This window comes from Equus asinus, chromosome 3, assembly GCF_041296235.1.
Source record: "Equus asinus isolate D_3611 breed Donkey chromosome 3, EquAss-T2T_v2, whole genome shotgun sequence".
Lineage (NCBI taxonomy): Eukaryota > Metazoa > Chordata > Mammalia > Perissodactyla > Equidae > Equus > Equus asinus.
In genome coordinates this window covers 66,657,176-66,671,615 of record NC_091792.1, presented here as the reverse complement: position 1 = coordinate 66,671,615, position 14,440 = coordinate 66,657,176, and the positions used below count along the sequence as shown (strand labels likewise).

The 14,440-nt window shown below is 41.2% G+C and overlaps 1 protein-coding gene across 4 annotated transcripts in view; it reads left to right on the top strand.

Annotated features, from left to right (window-relative positions):
- Positions 1-14,440, top strand: part of DOCK5 (dedicator of cytokinesis 5) — a 207,442-nt gene that overhangs the window by 1,583 nt on the left and 191,419 nt on the right. Inside the window, exon 2 of one of the 4 annotated variants that reach the window (XM_070505184.1) lies at positions 562-683. The exons of the other annotated variants lie outside the window; for them this stretch is intronic. Coding sequence (XP_070361285.1) covers positions 596-683 — 88 coding nt within the window. The 5' untranslated portion in view covers positions 562-595. The remainder of the gene's footprint in view (positions 1-561; positions 684-14,440) is intronic. 4 annotated transcript variants of the gene reach the window in all.

Below are 14,440 nucleotides of genomic sequence, written 5' to 3'. Positions count from 1 at the left end.
GGGGATCGCCGTGCTGTTGGTTTGGCTCCGGAACCAGGACCGTGTGGGGTTTTGACCCAGGTGAAGAACCTTGCTCCTTCCACCGCCTCTCGAGGAGTGAGGCTGCTGGGGTCTTTGGAAGACTCTGCCGATCGCGGGGGGATTACAGTGGCAGTGCGACTTCGGAGCGGTTCTCTAGTATAAACACAGTTGTGTGTGTTGAGAATTTTATCACTTCCTCTAAGGTTCATTCATTTGGCCTGTTTGTAATTTAATCTTTCACTTCCCTCCCTTCCCCGCCCCCATTTTTCCTCCCCTCTGGTTACCAGGAAGGGAAGGGTCCCGGGACTATTCTGTGCTTTCTGGCGGCGAGGTCAGTTTCAGAGACGCTCAACGTCTCTGTGTGCTTTTCAACTCTAGCCCTGAGTCAGTTAAAAAAAACCCAACACTCTCACTCTCTCATATTTGCTGTTATTCTTAGATTGTGATCCTTTATGTATATATGTGTTTGTATGTAATTAGATATATAATTCCTTGTTTTCCCTCTATTCCAATAACTTTTTCCCCTTAAATTTCTGTTAGAATCCTTGCACCCTGGTGTGGCTTCAACTCAGAAATGGGTAGGTGTTTCTCCTGCCCCAGACCACCCCGTCGTGATTTGGTCCTGAGGCTTCAGACGGGGACTCCTAATCAGGTGCCAGTCAGTAAGTAGCCAGTAGTTACTGAAGTGAAATGCACTAAAATAGATGGAATCAACTTCGTTATTTTTTAGTCTTACGGAGTACTGACTACTAAATTGAAGCGTGTGTAGTGATGCCTAATCATCAATTACTACTTTTAAAAAGTTATCAATTCTAATTTTATTTAACAGGGTAAAGGCTGTTTCCAAAACCATTATGACTTTGGTATAGTTAATGCAAACATATCCTCCAAACGTGGTTTTTATTGCCATAGCCACAGGAGCCGGTATGAGAGGTTGTCTTTTGGAGTCAGGTTACCATGCTATTTATCTTGAGTCAAGAAAAGTATTTGACTTGCATTTCCAGGGCATAGGTGATAGCAAAATTGCCCCAGGATATAATCTGTGACACTTATTTCATTAGACACAATAGATTCTGATTAATCTGGATTTGACAAAAGGACCACTGTTAGGACAGATTAGCTGAGAGAGAAATCTCCCTTGTTTATTCCTAAAACACACTGTTGTCCATATCACCTCCCTGCTTTGAAGCCTTCCTTGGCCTGCAGGGTAGAATCTATACTGAGCCCAGCTTTCAAGGTCCCCATAATCCAGTTCAACGTCCTTTCACAACCTCATCTCCGCCTTCTTTCATTAACACCTCCCCCCACCTCGTTGCAGACCCCGCCCTTCTCCTGCACTGCCCTTCTCCCTCCTGCGCAGTAGGTGGTGGAGAGTCCCTGCTTTGGGACTTTGCTCCCTTGTGTTTGTGCCCTGTCAGAGTCCCCTCCCACCTCTGCATCCCACAGTCCAGCTTTTCTCAGGGCGCACGTCTACTGCCACTGCCTCCTTCAGGTTTGGTATTCACCACACGTTCCCAAACCGTCACACCTCGCTCGTCCTCGCAATGCCTACAGTGTGCCATTCCTTATTTCGTTACTTCTCCTCCTATCCTGGGCTTCAGTGAATCAGAACGTTATGGTTTTGTATCCCTGCCACTCAGCAGGTGTACCAGGTATAGAGCCTGCGTCCGGTAAATGCTTGTCCTCGGTGTTGGGTGGCATTCTAAGGCACTGACCTAATTTCTACGATGATTCAATGCAGTTTTTTCCCCATTAGGTTTTAGGGTCTCATTCACTCCAACGTGAGTTTTATTTTGTTCTGTTCGATGGACAAAGTGAGAGCCTTCAGTCTGTCTTTATCTTTGCGAGGAGAGAAATGAGACGTGCTGAGGACACGAGGAAACATAGAACAGACAGACTCATTTAAATATGATTGGGAAAATTGGCTTGTTGGACTTTTTTGAGGATTGTTGTCACTTCAGAGTGTCTGCTGGACAGATTTTTGTCTCTGGGTGAAGGAAACCCTGTGATGGCCATTTTTTTAACGACTCACAGCTACTGTGTGTGAGGGTAATGCTTCGATCTCAGTTTGAACTGTGCACAGTGAGGCTAGCAGTCTCTGCTGCCTTATTTTATCTTGGTGCCGCTATTGGCTGTGGCTGTCCCTGCCATAGCCTAGATTGTTCTACAGGGACTGAAATGCAGTCTCTTCTGGGCTTTCTTTTCTTTTCCTTTTCTTTTTTTGAAGAAGATTAGCCCTGAGCTAACTGCTGCCAATCTTCCTCTTTTTGCTGGGGGAAGACTGGCCCTGAGCTAACATCCATGCCCATCTTCTCTACTTTATATGTGGGACGCCTGCCACAGCATGGCTTGACAAGTGATGCCATGTCTGCACCGGGGATCCGAACCCGCAAACCCCAGGCGCGAAGCGGAACGTGGGAACTTAACCGCTGCGCCATCAGGCCGGCCCCTTGTCTGGGCTTTCTTAGTTCTTAAACAGCACTGTTGCTCAGTCTCTCGCGTTGGGTGGGTCTGAATGCCCTATAGGAACAAGTGCTCTTCCCCACAGCCATGGAAAACTTTTTTTCTTTCTTCCTTTCTCTTTCCTTCTTATTTTCTTTTCCTTTCTTCTTTCCTTTTCTGTTTTAAGTGTTTTATGTTTGAGGACATGAGTATAAATACTTTTATTTAGATTTTAAGCAAACATTAGTGATAAATATCCACATTAGTCTTCTGATTCATTGAAGTCTGCTCCCAAACAAGCTATTTATATCAAGAACAGGCCCAGATTATGTTGGTGATGGATTCTTTGCAAAAGAATTCATTATTGTTTGTTGCGATTTGTGATATATATTTTTATAATGTGATAAAAGGTGTAATTGGGGGAATATTTACTTTCACTGTTAGCTTTTCAACTATTTAGCTGTGCTAGGCGCAGTTAGCCTAAAAGCATTTAACTTTGTGGAGTAGCTTCTCAAATGCTGGAGTAAAAACCGGAACCAGACTCTTGTAGCTCTTTGTGAAAGCTCTCAGGGGAGCTGTGGGTTCCCGTCCAGCTCTTGCTCCCCACCCGCACCGCGTTCCATATCCTGCAGTTGGCGCGGTAGAGCTGGGAGGGTCTCAGAGAGTAACTAGTCCACTTCCCTTTCAAAGAGGAACCTGGTGCCTAAAGCGATGAAGTGAATTGCTTAACACAGGTGCTTGTTACCTTTGTGGCTGCATGAACCCCTTTGGCCATCTGGTTAGGCCGGTGGACTTCTTTCTCAGAATAATGTTTTCAGTGCATGAAGCCAAATATGAAGGATTGAAAATGAAACCATTTATATTGAAAGACAACTGTCAAGATATTTTTCCACATTTGTGATCCTGTAATATATGTGCTTCCTTATTAATGCATTAAATAACAAGATCTAGTGGCAGTTCTACTAGCTACTTTTGAGTTAGTGGTGAGCATGTATGATTTTTCAAGGTATCTGCAGTGACCATACTATGATATGAAAATACCCATGATTTCTGTTGGTGACTGTCACAGGGACTGCTAGTACAACTGCGGTCTGTTGTCTACAGTTGTAACTGAGGTAAATGCCGAGTGTCAGAAAATAGCGATGTAATTTTTTTTCCCTTTTTCAAGTCCATGGATCCTCTGAATTTGAACATAGATTAAGAATTCTTGGCTGAAGGTCACACAGCTAATTAGAACCAGAATAAGCAACAACAGTAGTAACGCTAGTCGAGCGTTTGTCTCCATGAGACACCACTGGGTATTACACAGTTGTAAGGACTTGCAGAAGTCCTCACCCTAATGCGTTCGTGTTCTGACAGCATTGAGGCTAAGATTAAAAGGAATAGAGAATTAGTATTTATTAAGAATTTACCTGGGACAGGCACTCTTCCGTACCCTTATTTCAGTATGTTCTGAGTACACTTGGGGATCTTGGAGGCATTCTGAGGGCTCCATGAGATTAAAGCTTTTTTGTCACAATACTGAGACATCACTGGGCTCTTTTCGCTGTGCTCCCATGAGTGCACAGTACAGTTTCCTGAGGCTCCGCAAAGTGTGATATTGCAACAGATTGGAGGCCGAAGCACTTGAAGAATCCAGCTGCCTTAGGTGAAGCCAGACACTACACAGATTTACAAATATGCAAAACGATGTCACTCTTCTGAGTGTTTTTGTTTGGAAGAGTAGTTTTATTCATAAAAAAATATGTATTTTTGCTAACATATATTGAGCTTATTATGGTTATTTTAAATTAAATAAATATTTTTAAAACGTCTCAGTTTGAATTTCTAATATGATAAGTAGTGATAGCTGTAGCCCACATAAACTCTTTGGGGTTCTCATTAACTTTTAAGAGTGTTAAGCACTTCCGACACCAAGAAGTTTCAATGCCGCTGCTTTACGTGTCATTTCATTAAACCATTGAGATGATGCTGTAATTTTCACATACGGTCCCCTTTTCCAGATAAGAAAACTGAAGTTCATATAAGATAAATTTTGCATCCATGGCCATATAGACCTCACTCCCAAGCCAAAACTCTCCTCCACGTCTTTCCCAGACTTCAGTCGTTCACCCATCACTTGTCCCGCGTCCTGCGCACCTTTGTGTGTGCAACTTTGTGCGTCTTGCCACATCTGTGTGCCTTCTCTATTATTTTCTACTTAATATTTTCTTTATATTGCCTGCCCCCTTTTTTTTTTTTTTTTTACTTAAAACAATTATTGAAAAGGAAAACTTTACATTCCCACCATTACAGGAGAACAAGCATCACTTGCCATACAAGGAGGCAACTGTAAAAATTAAACAGCCGCGTACTGGATTCTGGCTCAATACTGTTGCCCGTCAAGCCGTTTTCTCTATTAGGGAGGAGGCTGATGCCCAGCTGGAACTTTCTTTTTGATGGACCGCAGATTCTTGTTGTTTGTGGTAGTTACTGTTCTAGAAAGTCTGCGTGAACCCTGACTTAGCGAATTCTGAACCATTGCTCCTGGGGGAAAGGCACGGTCAGGTCCTGAGAGCCTCTGGTCGCATTTTAGTCAACTGATCAATACATACCCTTATTTTATGTGTGTTTCTGTTTAAGGTTTAAAGACCTTATTGGGTGTAATTGTTGATTTACTAACATTGAACTCACAACCAACAGCATTCTAACTCAAGCCTGAACGAAGCTTGTCTAACACAAGTACTTTCTCCACAAGGCAAGTCACACCTTTTTGTGCTTAGGAACACTACACAGCACTTCAGCACTAGGCTTGGGGGCCACTTTAAGTAGCGAATCATTAACAAAAAGCACGAAGTGAGAAAAACATGACACTAAATTTAAGACCTTGAAAAGGACACTCGTTTGTGGTATGAGAACTGAAACAAAAAGGCAGAGAGAGTGTCGCCTTGTTTGACCTCAAGTGGGAACTTGTGTCGTTTTTTGCCCCTCCGCAAACCTCTGCAAATGACCGTGAGAGCATCAGGAGTGTTGATTTGGGGGTTACAGATAAATTTTAGCAAGTAGGAGAACTGGCAGATACAGACTGCGAATAATCAGGATCAACTGTGGTTAGATAAAAAGAGAATTAAAAATGGAATCATTTCTTGAATTGTTCAGATCTCTATTCGAATGATCCCTCCTTAGAGAGATCCTTCTGAGAACCCCAGAAAAAGGGACTGTCTTTGCCCTCCTCACCTGCCTACCCACGCCTCTCAGTGTCTGTCCTTTTCCCTATGTTTTCTTCACATGATCTATAATTGTCCTGTTTGTTTATTTGTTTGTGTTTACTGTCTGTCCACCATACCAGAATGTAAAGTTATGAGGACAGGAACTTTATCTTTTTCATCAGTGTCCCCCAGCCCTGTGAACAGTACCTGGCACGTGGTCAGCACTCTGTAAATGATGAAGGAATGAGTGAATGCTGAACTCATCACCTACCTGAATTTGTATGTCCGCCATACGAGGACATTCCCACACTATGGAATATACTGCCCTGTGTGTGCTTCCAATGAGATGCAATCCACAGCAACAGGAGAGGGAGCATAGAAATAATAGATAAAATAGATTGAATAAATTGTTAAAGCAAAGCATTGTGTGAACATTGTAGGAGGGAGAGGAATTGAGATCCTAAATGACACTTTATTACATAGAAGGGGAACAATGGGAATTTACTACTTCTTTTTTGTTTTTCATTATTTGTGGAGGCTTCGTGGAGGAAGGTGCAGTGTAGGACTGGCTAAGTGGAAAGAAAAAGCTTGACCACAGTATGAATAGGGTTTAGGAGTTCTGAGTCACTGGATTAGTGTCGTGTTGAGCGCATGAGTGGGAAAGCGGAGAACATGTGATAGAAGGGAAGAAACAAGGCATTTAATTCGTTTGTTACTTTCCGTTACCAAAAAGGAGTTGAGATGCCTGAGCAATAAGCACATATATACTGTACACAGAGTAATTAAGGAAGAAGGGTAAGAGATCACAAGTACTGTGGAAAAGAAAGTAATTTAGAGTACTGGCGAGGGGCTTTGAAGGATAGGTAGGAGCTACTCATGTTTTGGTTTGTCCAGATACACAGAAGGCTTTTTGTGGTGGTCATTTTTGCCATCTTGTTAGTAGAAACTTGATTTGTGGTTTCTCCTCATCTAAATTTTAAGAGACAACTCAGTAGGGTCTGGGGGTAAGGAATCAAATCTCATTGAACTTGACCTATATCTGTGGCCCAGGGACTTGACTAAGGTCACATAGTTTGTTCTTCACTAAATTTTTCAATGGCGGGACAAATAGTATTCTGATCAAATAGGTAAAATCACCCATGATATGTCTCCTCTCTGTGGACATTAAAGGATAGGATAAACCCTTTGGGAGTCCCATGACGTTGGTTTATAAGTAGCCTCCAGCATACCTCAGAAATAATGGGGTTTTATTTTTAAGTGAAGAAACTGCTTTTGAGCTCAGGCTAAGAAATAATTTTGAGGCAGAGATGTGGGTGAGCAAGGGAAAGCAGAGGATGGTTGTGTTAATTTTATTTTTCCAAGTGATGTTCAGGCCATGTCCTCTCAGATCCTGGGCCGGCCATCAGAGCTCACTCAAACGATTGTCTGAATTGCTGGCAGCCAGTTCCCGAGCAAGGGACAAAGTGCTCTTTGTCTTTCACAAAACTCTGTGTCATCGCCAAGCTGCGGTTGTTGGAATGGCTTTATATTCATGGATCCACCTTTCCGGATTGTGCCGTTTTCTTTTACATTTCCACACCCGAGTAAAGTCTGGGACTGTCTGTATCAGATGAAGTAGTTGGACTCTCAAGACGCCCTCTCTGAGGGTGCCCATTCTTTGTCTTTTAAAAGAAGTTGAGGGAAGGAAATTACAGCAGAGATTAATTCCCTCGTGGGAATAACTCTTTGCTGACTCAGCCACGGTGAGTAAGAACGCATCCTGCTGACTGGTTTGTTACCTGTGTACCTGTGGCAGGAAGCCCTGTACCTTGTACTTCCTATGAGCCCGGAGCCGCAGGGCTCACACTCCCCAGCCGTTCCTGCCAGAGACCAGTTATAAGAATAAGTCATAAGACTCGGTTATAGACATCTAAGAGCTTTGCCCTTTTGTGTATATAAGCATAAAATATTAAGAGCTAGATTCTATAAGCATTACCTCTTGGCTAACATCCTCACTTTATTGGAAAAATATGCCCCAGAGGCATAAAATGACTTAACCAAAATGATACAGCTAGTAGCAGATTTGTGTTTCGACTTGTCTTCCAGCTGCTTCCTTTCTCTTTACTATAACGCTGGAGAGAGTGGATTTCTTCATCCTGGCTCCTTGAGGGGCCGACGAGTTAGTTCTGCCCCCTCAGTCCTAAGGGGTGAATGCCTGTGTCTTCCCTGGCTTTTTTCCAGATCAAGGTTTTGCCATAAATAAGATCCAGCTATTAAATCATCTCCCTCCCTTTTTGTTGAGATATAATTGACATTTAACATTATATTAGTTTCAAGTGTAAACATAATGATTCTATATTTTGTGAAATAACCAATATAATAAGTTTGGTTAATATCTGTCACCACAGTTACAATTTTTTCCTTGTGGTGAGAACTTTTAAGATTTACTCTCTTAGCAACTTTGAATATATAATTCGGCATTATTAACCATAGTCACCATGCTGTACATTCCACCCCCAGGACTTTTTATTTTATAACTGCAAGTTTGTACCTTCTGACCTCCACCCATTTTTGCCTACCCACCCCCTACCCTCTGCCTCTGTTAATCACCAATCTTTTCTTGGTATTTATGAATTCAGTTTTTTTTTTTTAGATTCCACATACAAGTGAGATCATACAGTGTTTGTCTTTCTCTAACTTATTTCACTTAGCATAATGCGATAAGGTCCATCCATGTTATGGCAAATGGCAGGATTCCTTTTATTTTATGGCTGAAAAATATTCCATTGTGTATATGACCACGTTTTCTTTACTGACTCATCCATCGGTGGACACTGAGGTTGCTTCCAGGCCTTGGCTATTGTAAGTGAGCATGGGGGTGCAGATATCTTTTTGAGTTAGTGTTTTTGTTTCCTTTGGATAAATACCCAGAAGTGGAATAGCTGGGTGATATGATAGTTCTAGTTTTAATTTTTTGAGGAACCACCATTTTGTTTTCCATAGTGGCTGTACCAGTTTACATTCCCACCAGCAGTGCGCACTCCTCACCCATACTTGTTATTTCTTGTCTTTTTGTTAATAGCCATTCTAACAGATATGAGGTGATGTCTCACTGTTGTTTTCATTTGCATTTCCCTGATGATTAGCGATGTTGAGCGTCTTTTCTTGTACCTGTTGGCCATCTGTATGCCTTCTTTGGAAAAATGTCTGTTCAGATCTCTGCCCATTTTTTAATTGAATTGTTTGGTTTTTTGCTTTTAGATGTATGAGGTTTTTATCTAATTTGGATATTAACCGCTTATCAGATAATGATTTGCAAATATTTTCTACCATTTGGTAGGTTGCCTTTTCATTTTGTTGATGGTTTTCTTTGCTGTTCATCTTCCCCTTTTTAAGAGTTCTGAGAAGGAAGTGTGTTTTGAAGGTTTCAGCCTGCAAAGTGGAAGTCACCCTGTGGGTTCCAAGGTGGTCACATGGTTTCAGGTCGGCTGTGGGGCTCAGTGGTCTTTGATCCTCAGCACCGTGGTAATGACATGATTGCAGCTGCAAAATTAATAAGTAGTGTGACATTCTCATGACATTACAGGCATGTTTAAGAACGAATGTTAGTTTGGCTTACAAAGTGTTGAGAGGTCATGGAAGGGTCATGTATTGATCATAAAGGGTTATAATACTGACTGGAGGTGAGAGAACATTGGTACTTTTTTAGACCCGTATTTTGAACAAAATGATGATGCCTTATTCCAAAGACTTGACCTAGGACAAGTTTGAGTAAGGCTCCTTACTCTCAGGGTGGATTCAAGTCCGTTTGCTCTGTTCCCATGCTGGGAAAGGACAGCTTGACCCTAGGGAGGAGATGCAGCCTCATCTCATGCAGACAGCCACTGTCGTTCTCCTCCTGGAGCAGACTCCTCCTGGAACGGCAACAGTGTCTATCTACCTGGTTTCTGGGGTGCTCCAGCTGGGCTTTGAGCTTCCTTCAGAACAGGGGCAAATAGCAGGTGCCCTTGGCTCTTTACTGTGTTAAGCAGAGAAGCCTGTTCCTCAAATTGTGACAGCATGATTTGTTTTAGTTAGTTTCCATCTCACAGGATTCCAGTGCACAGTTCTGTGAACTTACATGGTTATATATATTTTTCTCAATCAGTGGATACTAGAAGCATAGTTATAAATTTGTCTTTTTAAAATTTTTGGTGGGGAAGATTGGCCCTGAGCTCACATCTGTGCCAGTCTTCCTCCACTTTGCATGTGGGACACCACCACAGCACGGCCCGAGGAGTGGTGTGTAGTTCTGCACCAGAGTCCTGAACTTGTGAACCCCAGGCCATCCTAGTGGAGCGCATGAATCCAACCACTACGCCACTGGACCAGCCCCCATTTATTGTTTTTCAAAAAGATTTTAAGGCTCAAAAATGTTAGGATCGTTGGTGTAATTGAAATGCGAATGTGCTGTGTTTTATAATAATACTGTATGTGCAGTTCATTGTGGTTTGAAAAATCCAATTAAAATCGATTGAGAGGCTGGCCCCATGGCGGGAGTGGTTAAGTTCACACACTCCTCTTAGGCGGCCCAGGGTTTCACTGGTTTGGATCCCGGGTGGGGACATGGCACCACTCCTCAGGCCATGCTGAGGCAGCGTCCCACATAACTCACCAGAGGCACTCACAACTAGAATATACAACTGTCTATGTACTGGGGGGCTTTGGGGAGAAGAAAGAAAAAAAGAAAAAGATTGGCAACAGATGTTAACTCAGGTGCCAATCTTTAAAAAAACAAAAAGGGGGGCCGGCCCCGTGGCTGAGTGGTTAAGTTCGTGCGCTCTACTTCGGTGGCCCGGGGTTTCGTGGGTTTGAATCCTGGGTGCGGACATGGCACTGCTCATCAAGCCATGCTGAGGTGGCATCCCACATGCCACAACTAGAAGGACCCACAACTAAAAATACACAACTATGTACTGGGGGGCTATGGGAAAAAAAGGAAAAAAAAAGAATTGGTAAAATCGATCGAAACTTCTATCAAATATTGATTACATTTAAAGTGCGCATACCCTTTGACTTAGCAATTTCATTTCTATGAGTTTGTCCGACAGACTCACTAATACATGTGGGGAATGATACATGGACAAGATTATTCATTACAATGTTACAGCAAAAGCATGAAAGCAACCTAAATGTCAATCAATTTGAAATGGGTTTAGTAATTTGTGGCACATGCATACAGTGGAATACTATACAGCTATTAAGAAGAATGAGGCTCAATGATAGACAAATTGTTTGAGAAAGATAACAGTGGCATGCAGTGGTTAAAGGATGACCCCTTCAAAAATGGTGCTGAGTAAAGTAATTATCTATATTGAAAAAATGTGCTGGACTGCTACCTATTTATGCCTTATAAACAATTGTTTCCAAATGTATGAAAGGTAAAACAGTGACAGCTTTTAGAAGAAAGCACAAGAGAACATCCTCTTGACCTTGCAGTAGGCAGAGATTTCTTTTTTCTTTTTTTTATTGAGGTAACATTTATAACATTATATAGGTTTCAGATGTACATCATTGTAATTTGACTTTTCTATACACTACATCATGTTCACCACCAAAACTCTAGTTTCCGTCCGTTACCGTTCAGATGTACCCTTTACATTTCGCCCTCCCCCACCTCCTTCCCCTCTGGTAACCACTAATCTGTTCTCCTTATCTCTGTGTTTGTTTATTTTATCTTCTACACATGAGTGAAGTCATACACATTTGTCTTTCTCTGTCTGACTTATTTCAGTTGGTATAGTACCCTCAGGGTCCATCCATATTGTCACAAATGGCAAAGTTTCATCTTTTTTTATGGCTAAGTAGTATATCATATGTTGCTTAATGATGGGGGTAGGTCCTGAGAAATGCGTCATTAGATGATTTTGTTGTCGTGCAAACATCATGGAGTGCACTTACACAAACCTAGATAGTATAGCCTACTACACACCGAGGCTGTATGGTACTAATCTTATGAGACCCCTGTCCTATATGTGGTCCATTGTTGACCCAAACGTCATTATGCAGCACATGACTGTATTCCATTGTATATATATGCTACATTTCCTTTATCCATTCATCTGTCAACGGGCACTAAGATTGTTTCCAAGTCTTGGCTATTGTGAATAATCCTCCAGTGAACATGGGGGTGCATGTATCTTTTCGAATTAGTGTTTTTGTATTCTTTGGATAAATACCCAGAAGTGGAATAACTAGATCATATTCTACTCTTAATTTTTTGAGGAATCTCCAAAATGTTTTCCACAGTGGCTGCAACAATTTACATTTCCACCACAGTGTACAAGGGTTCCCTTTTCTCCACATCCTCTCCAACACTTGTTATTTCTTGTCTTTTTAGTAATAGCCATTCTGATGGGCATGGATATCTCATTATACTTTTGATTTGCATGTCCCTAATAATTAGTGATGTTGAACATTTTTTCATTTGCCTATTGATCATCTATATATCTTCTTTGGAAAAATATCTGTTCACATCCTCTGCCCATTTTTTAATTTAGTTGTTTGGGGTTTTTTTTGCTGTTGACTTGTGTGAATTCTTTATCTATTATGGCTATTAACCCCTTATCAGATGTATGATTTGCAAATATCCTCTCTCAGTCAGTCTGTTGTCTTTTCGGTTTGTTGATGGATTTCCTTTGCTGTGCAGAAAATCTTTAGTTTGATGTAGTCCCATTTGTTTTTTTGCTTTTGTTTCCCTTAACTGAGGGGACATATTCAAAAAGATACTGCTAAGACCAATGTCAAAGAGCGTACTGCCTGTGTTTTCATCTAGGAGTTTTATGGTTCCAGGTCTTACATTCAAGTCTTAATCTATTTTGAGTTAATTTTCGTGTATGGTGTAAGATAGTAGTCTACTTTCATTCTTTTGCATGTGGCTGTCTCGTTTCCCCAGCACTATCTATTGAAGAGACTTTCCTTTCTCCATTGTATATTCTTGGCTCCTTTGTCGAAGACTAGCTGCCCGTAGATGTGTGGCTTTATTTCTGGGCTTTCAATTCTGTTCCATTGATCTGTGTGTCCGTTTTTCTGCCAGTACCACGCTGTTTTGATTACTATAGCTTTGTAGTGTATTTTGAAGTCAGGGAGTGTGATGTCTCCAGCTTTGTTCTTTTTTCTCAGGATTGCTTTGCCTATTTGGGGTCTTCTGTTGCTCCATATAAATTTTAGGATTCTTTGTTTTATTTCCATGAAAAATGTCATTGAGATTTTGATAGGGATTGCATTGAAACCGTAGATTGCTTTAGGTAATAGGGACATTTTAACTATGTTAATTCTTCCAATCCATGAGCATGGAGTATCTTTCCATTTCTATGTGTCTTCTTCAATTTCTTTCAACAGTGTCTTATAGTTTTCGGTGCACAAGTCTTTCACCCCCTTGGTTAGATTTATTTCTAGGTGTTTTACTCTTTTTGTTGCAGTTGTAAATGGGATTGTTTTCATTTCTCATTTTGCTAGTTTGTTGTTAGTGTATACAAATGCAACTGATTTTTGTATGTTGGTTTTGTACCCTGCAACTTTACTGTATTTGTTTATTATTTCTAATAGTTTTGATGGATTCTTTAGGGTTTTCTATATATAAAATCATGTCATCTGCAACAGAAATTTCTTAAAGGGACACAAAAAACACTAAGTGTAAAAGAAAAAAATTTAGGGGCTGGCCCAGTGGCGCATGTTCCACTTCTTAGTGGCCTGGGGTTTGCCGGTTCGGATCCCAGGTGTGGACATGGCGCTGCTTGGCATGCCATGCTGTGGTAGGCATCCCACATATAAAGTAGAGGAAGATGGGCATGGTTGTTAGCTCAGGGCCGGTCTTCTTCAGCAAAAAGAGGAGGATTGGCAGTAGTTAGCTCAGGGCTGATCTTCCTCAAAAAAAAAAAACAAAGAAAAAAAGAAAAAATTTATACTGAGTCTTATTAAAATGAGGAACTTCTGTTCACCAAAAAACACTCTTAAAAAGATTAAAAGGGCAGCCTACCAAGTGGAAGAAGACATTTTCAATACATGAGTCTGACCAATATAGCATATTATGAATACGTAAAGGACTATAAATCAGTAAGAGAAATAATAATCCAATAGAAAAATAGGCAAAAGATTTGAATAGACACTTCACAAAAAATGATATCCAAATGTCCAATAAACATATGGAAGGGTGCTGATCTCCATTTGTCATCAGGGAGATGCAAACACAATGCCAGACTACTATAACCCCACCAGAAGGGCTAAACTAAAAAAGAAACAAAGGGAAATTACCAAGTGTTGGTGAAAATGTGTGGCAATAGGAAGCCTTATGCACTGTGGGAGGGTGAATTGGTACAACCACTTTGGAAAACTGTTTAACAGTTCCTAGGAAAGTTAGACATACACCTACCCTGTGGTCCTGCAGTTCCGCTCTTAGAGAGTTGAAAATACATTTCCACAAAAAGACGTGCAAAATGTTCATAGTACGTTATTCAAGATGGCCCCAAATTGGAAACCACATACATGCCCATCAACAGTTGAATGGATGTATAAATCCTGTGTGGTATAAATTTCACAAAAAGAGATATTATAGGGCAATGAGAATGAGTGATTTCCACGTACATGCAAAAACATGGATAAATGTCACAAATAGAAGGCTAAGTAAAAGAAGGCAAACACAAAAGAGTACATACTGTGCTGTTCAGTGTCTATACATACAATACAGGCAAAGCTAATCTGTTTTAGAAGTCAGGATGGAGGTTACCCTAGAGCTCTGCAGGGTGCGGGGTGGTGGATGTGCTGGGAAGGAG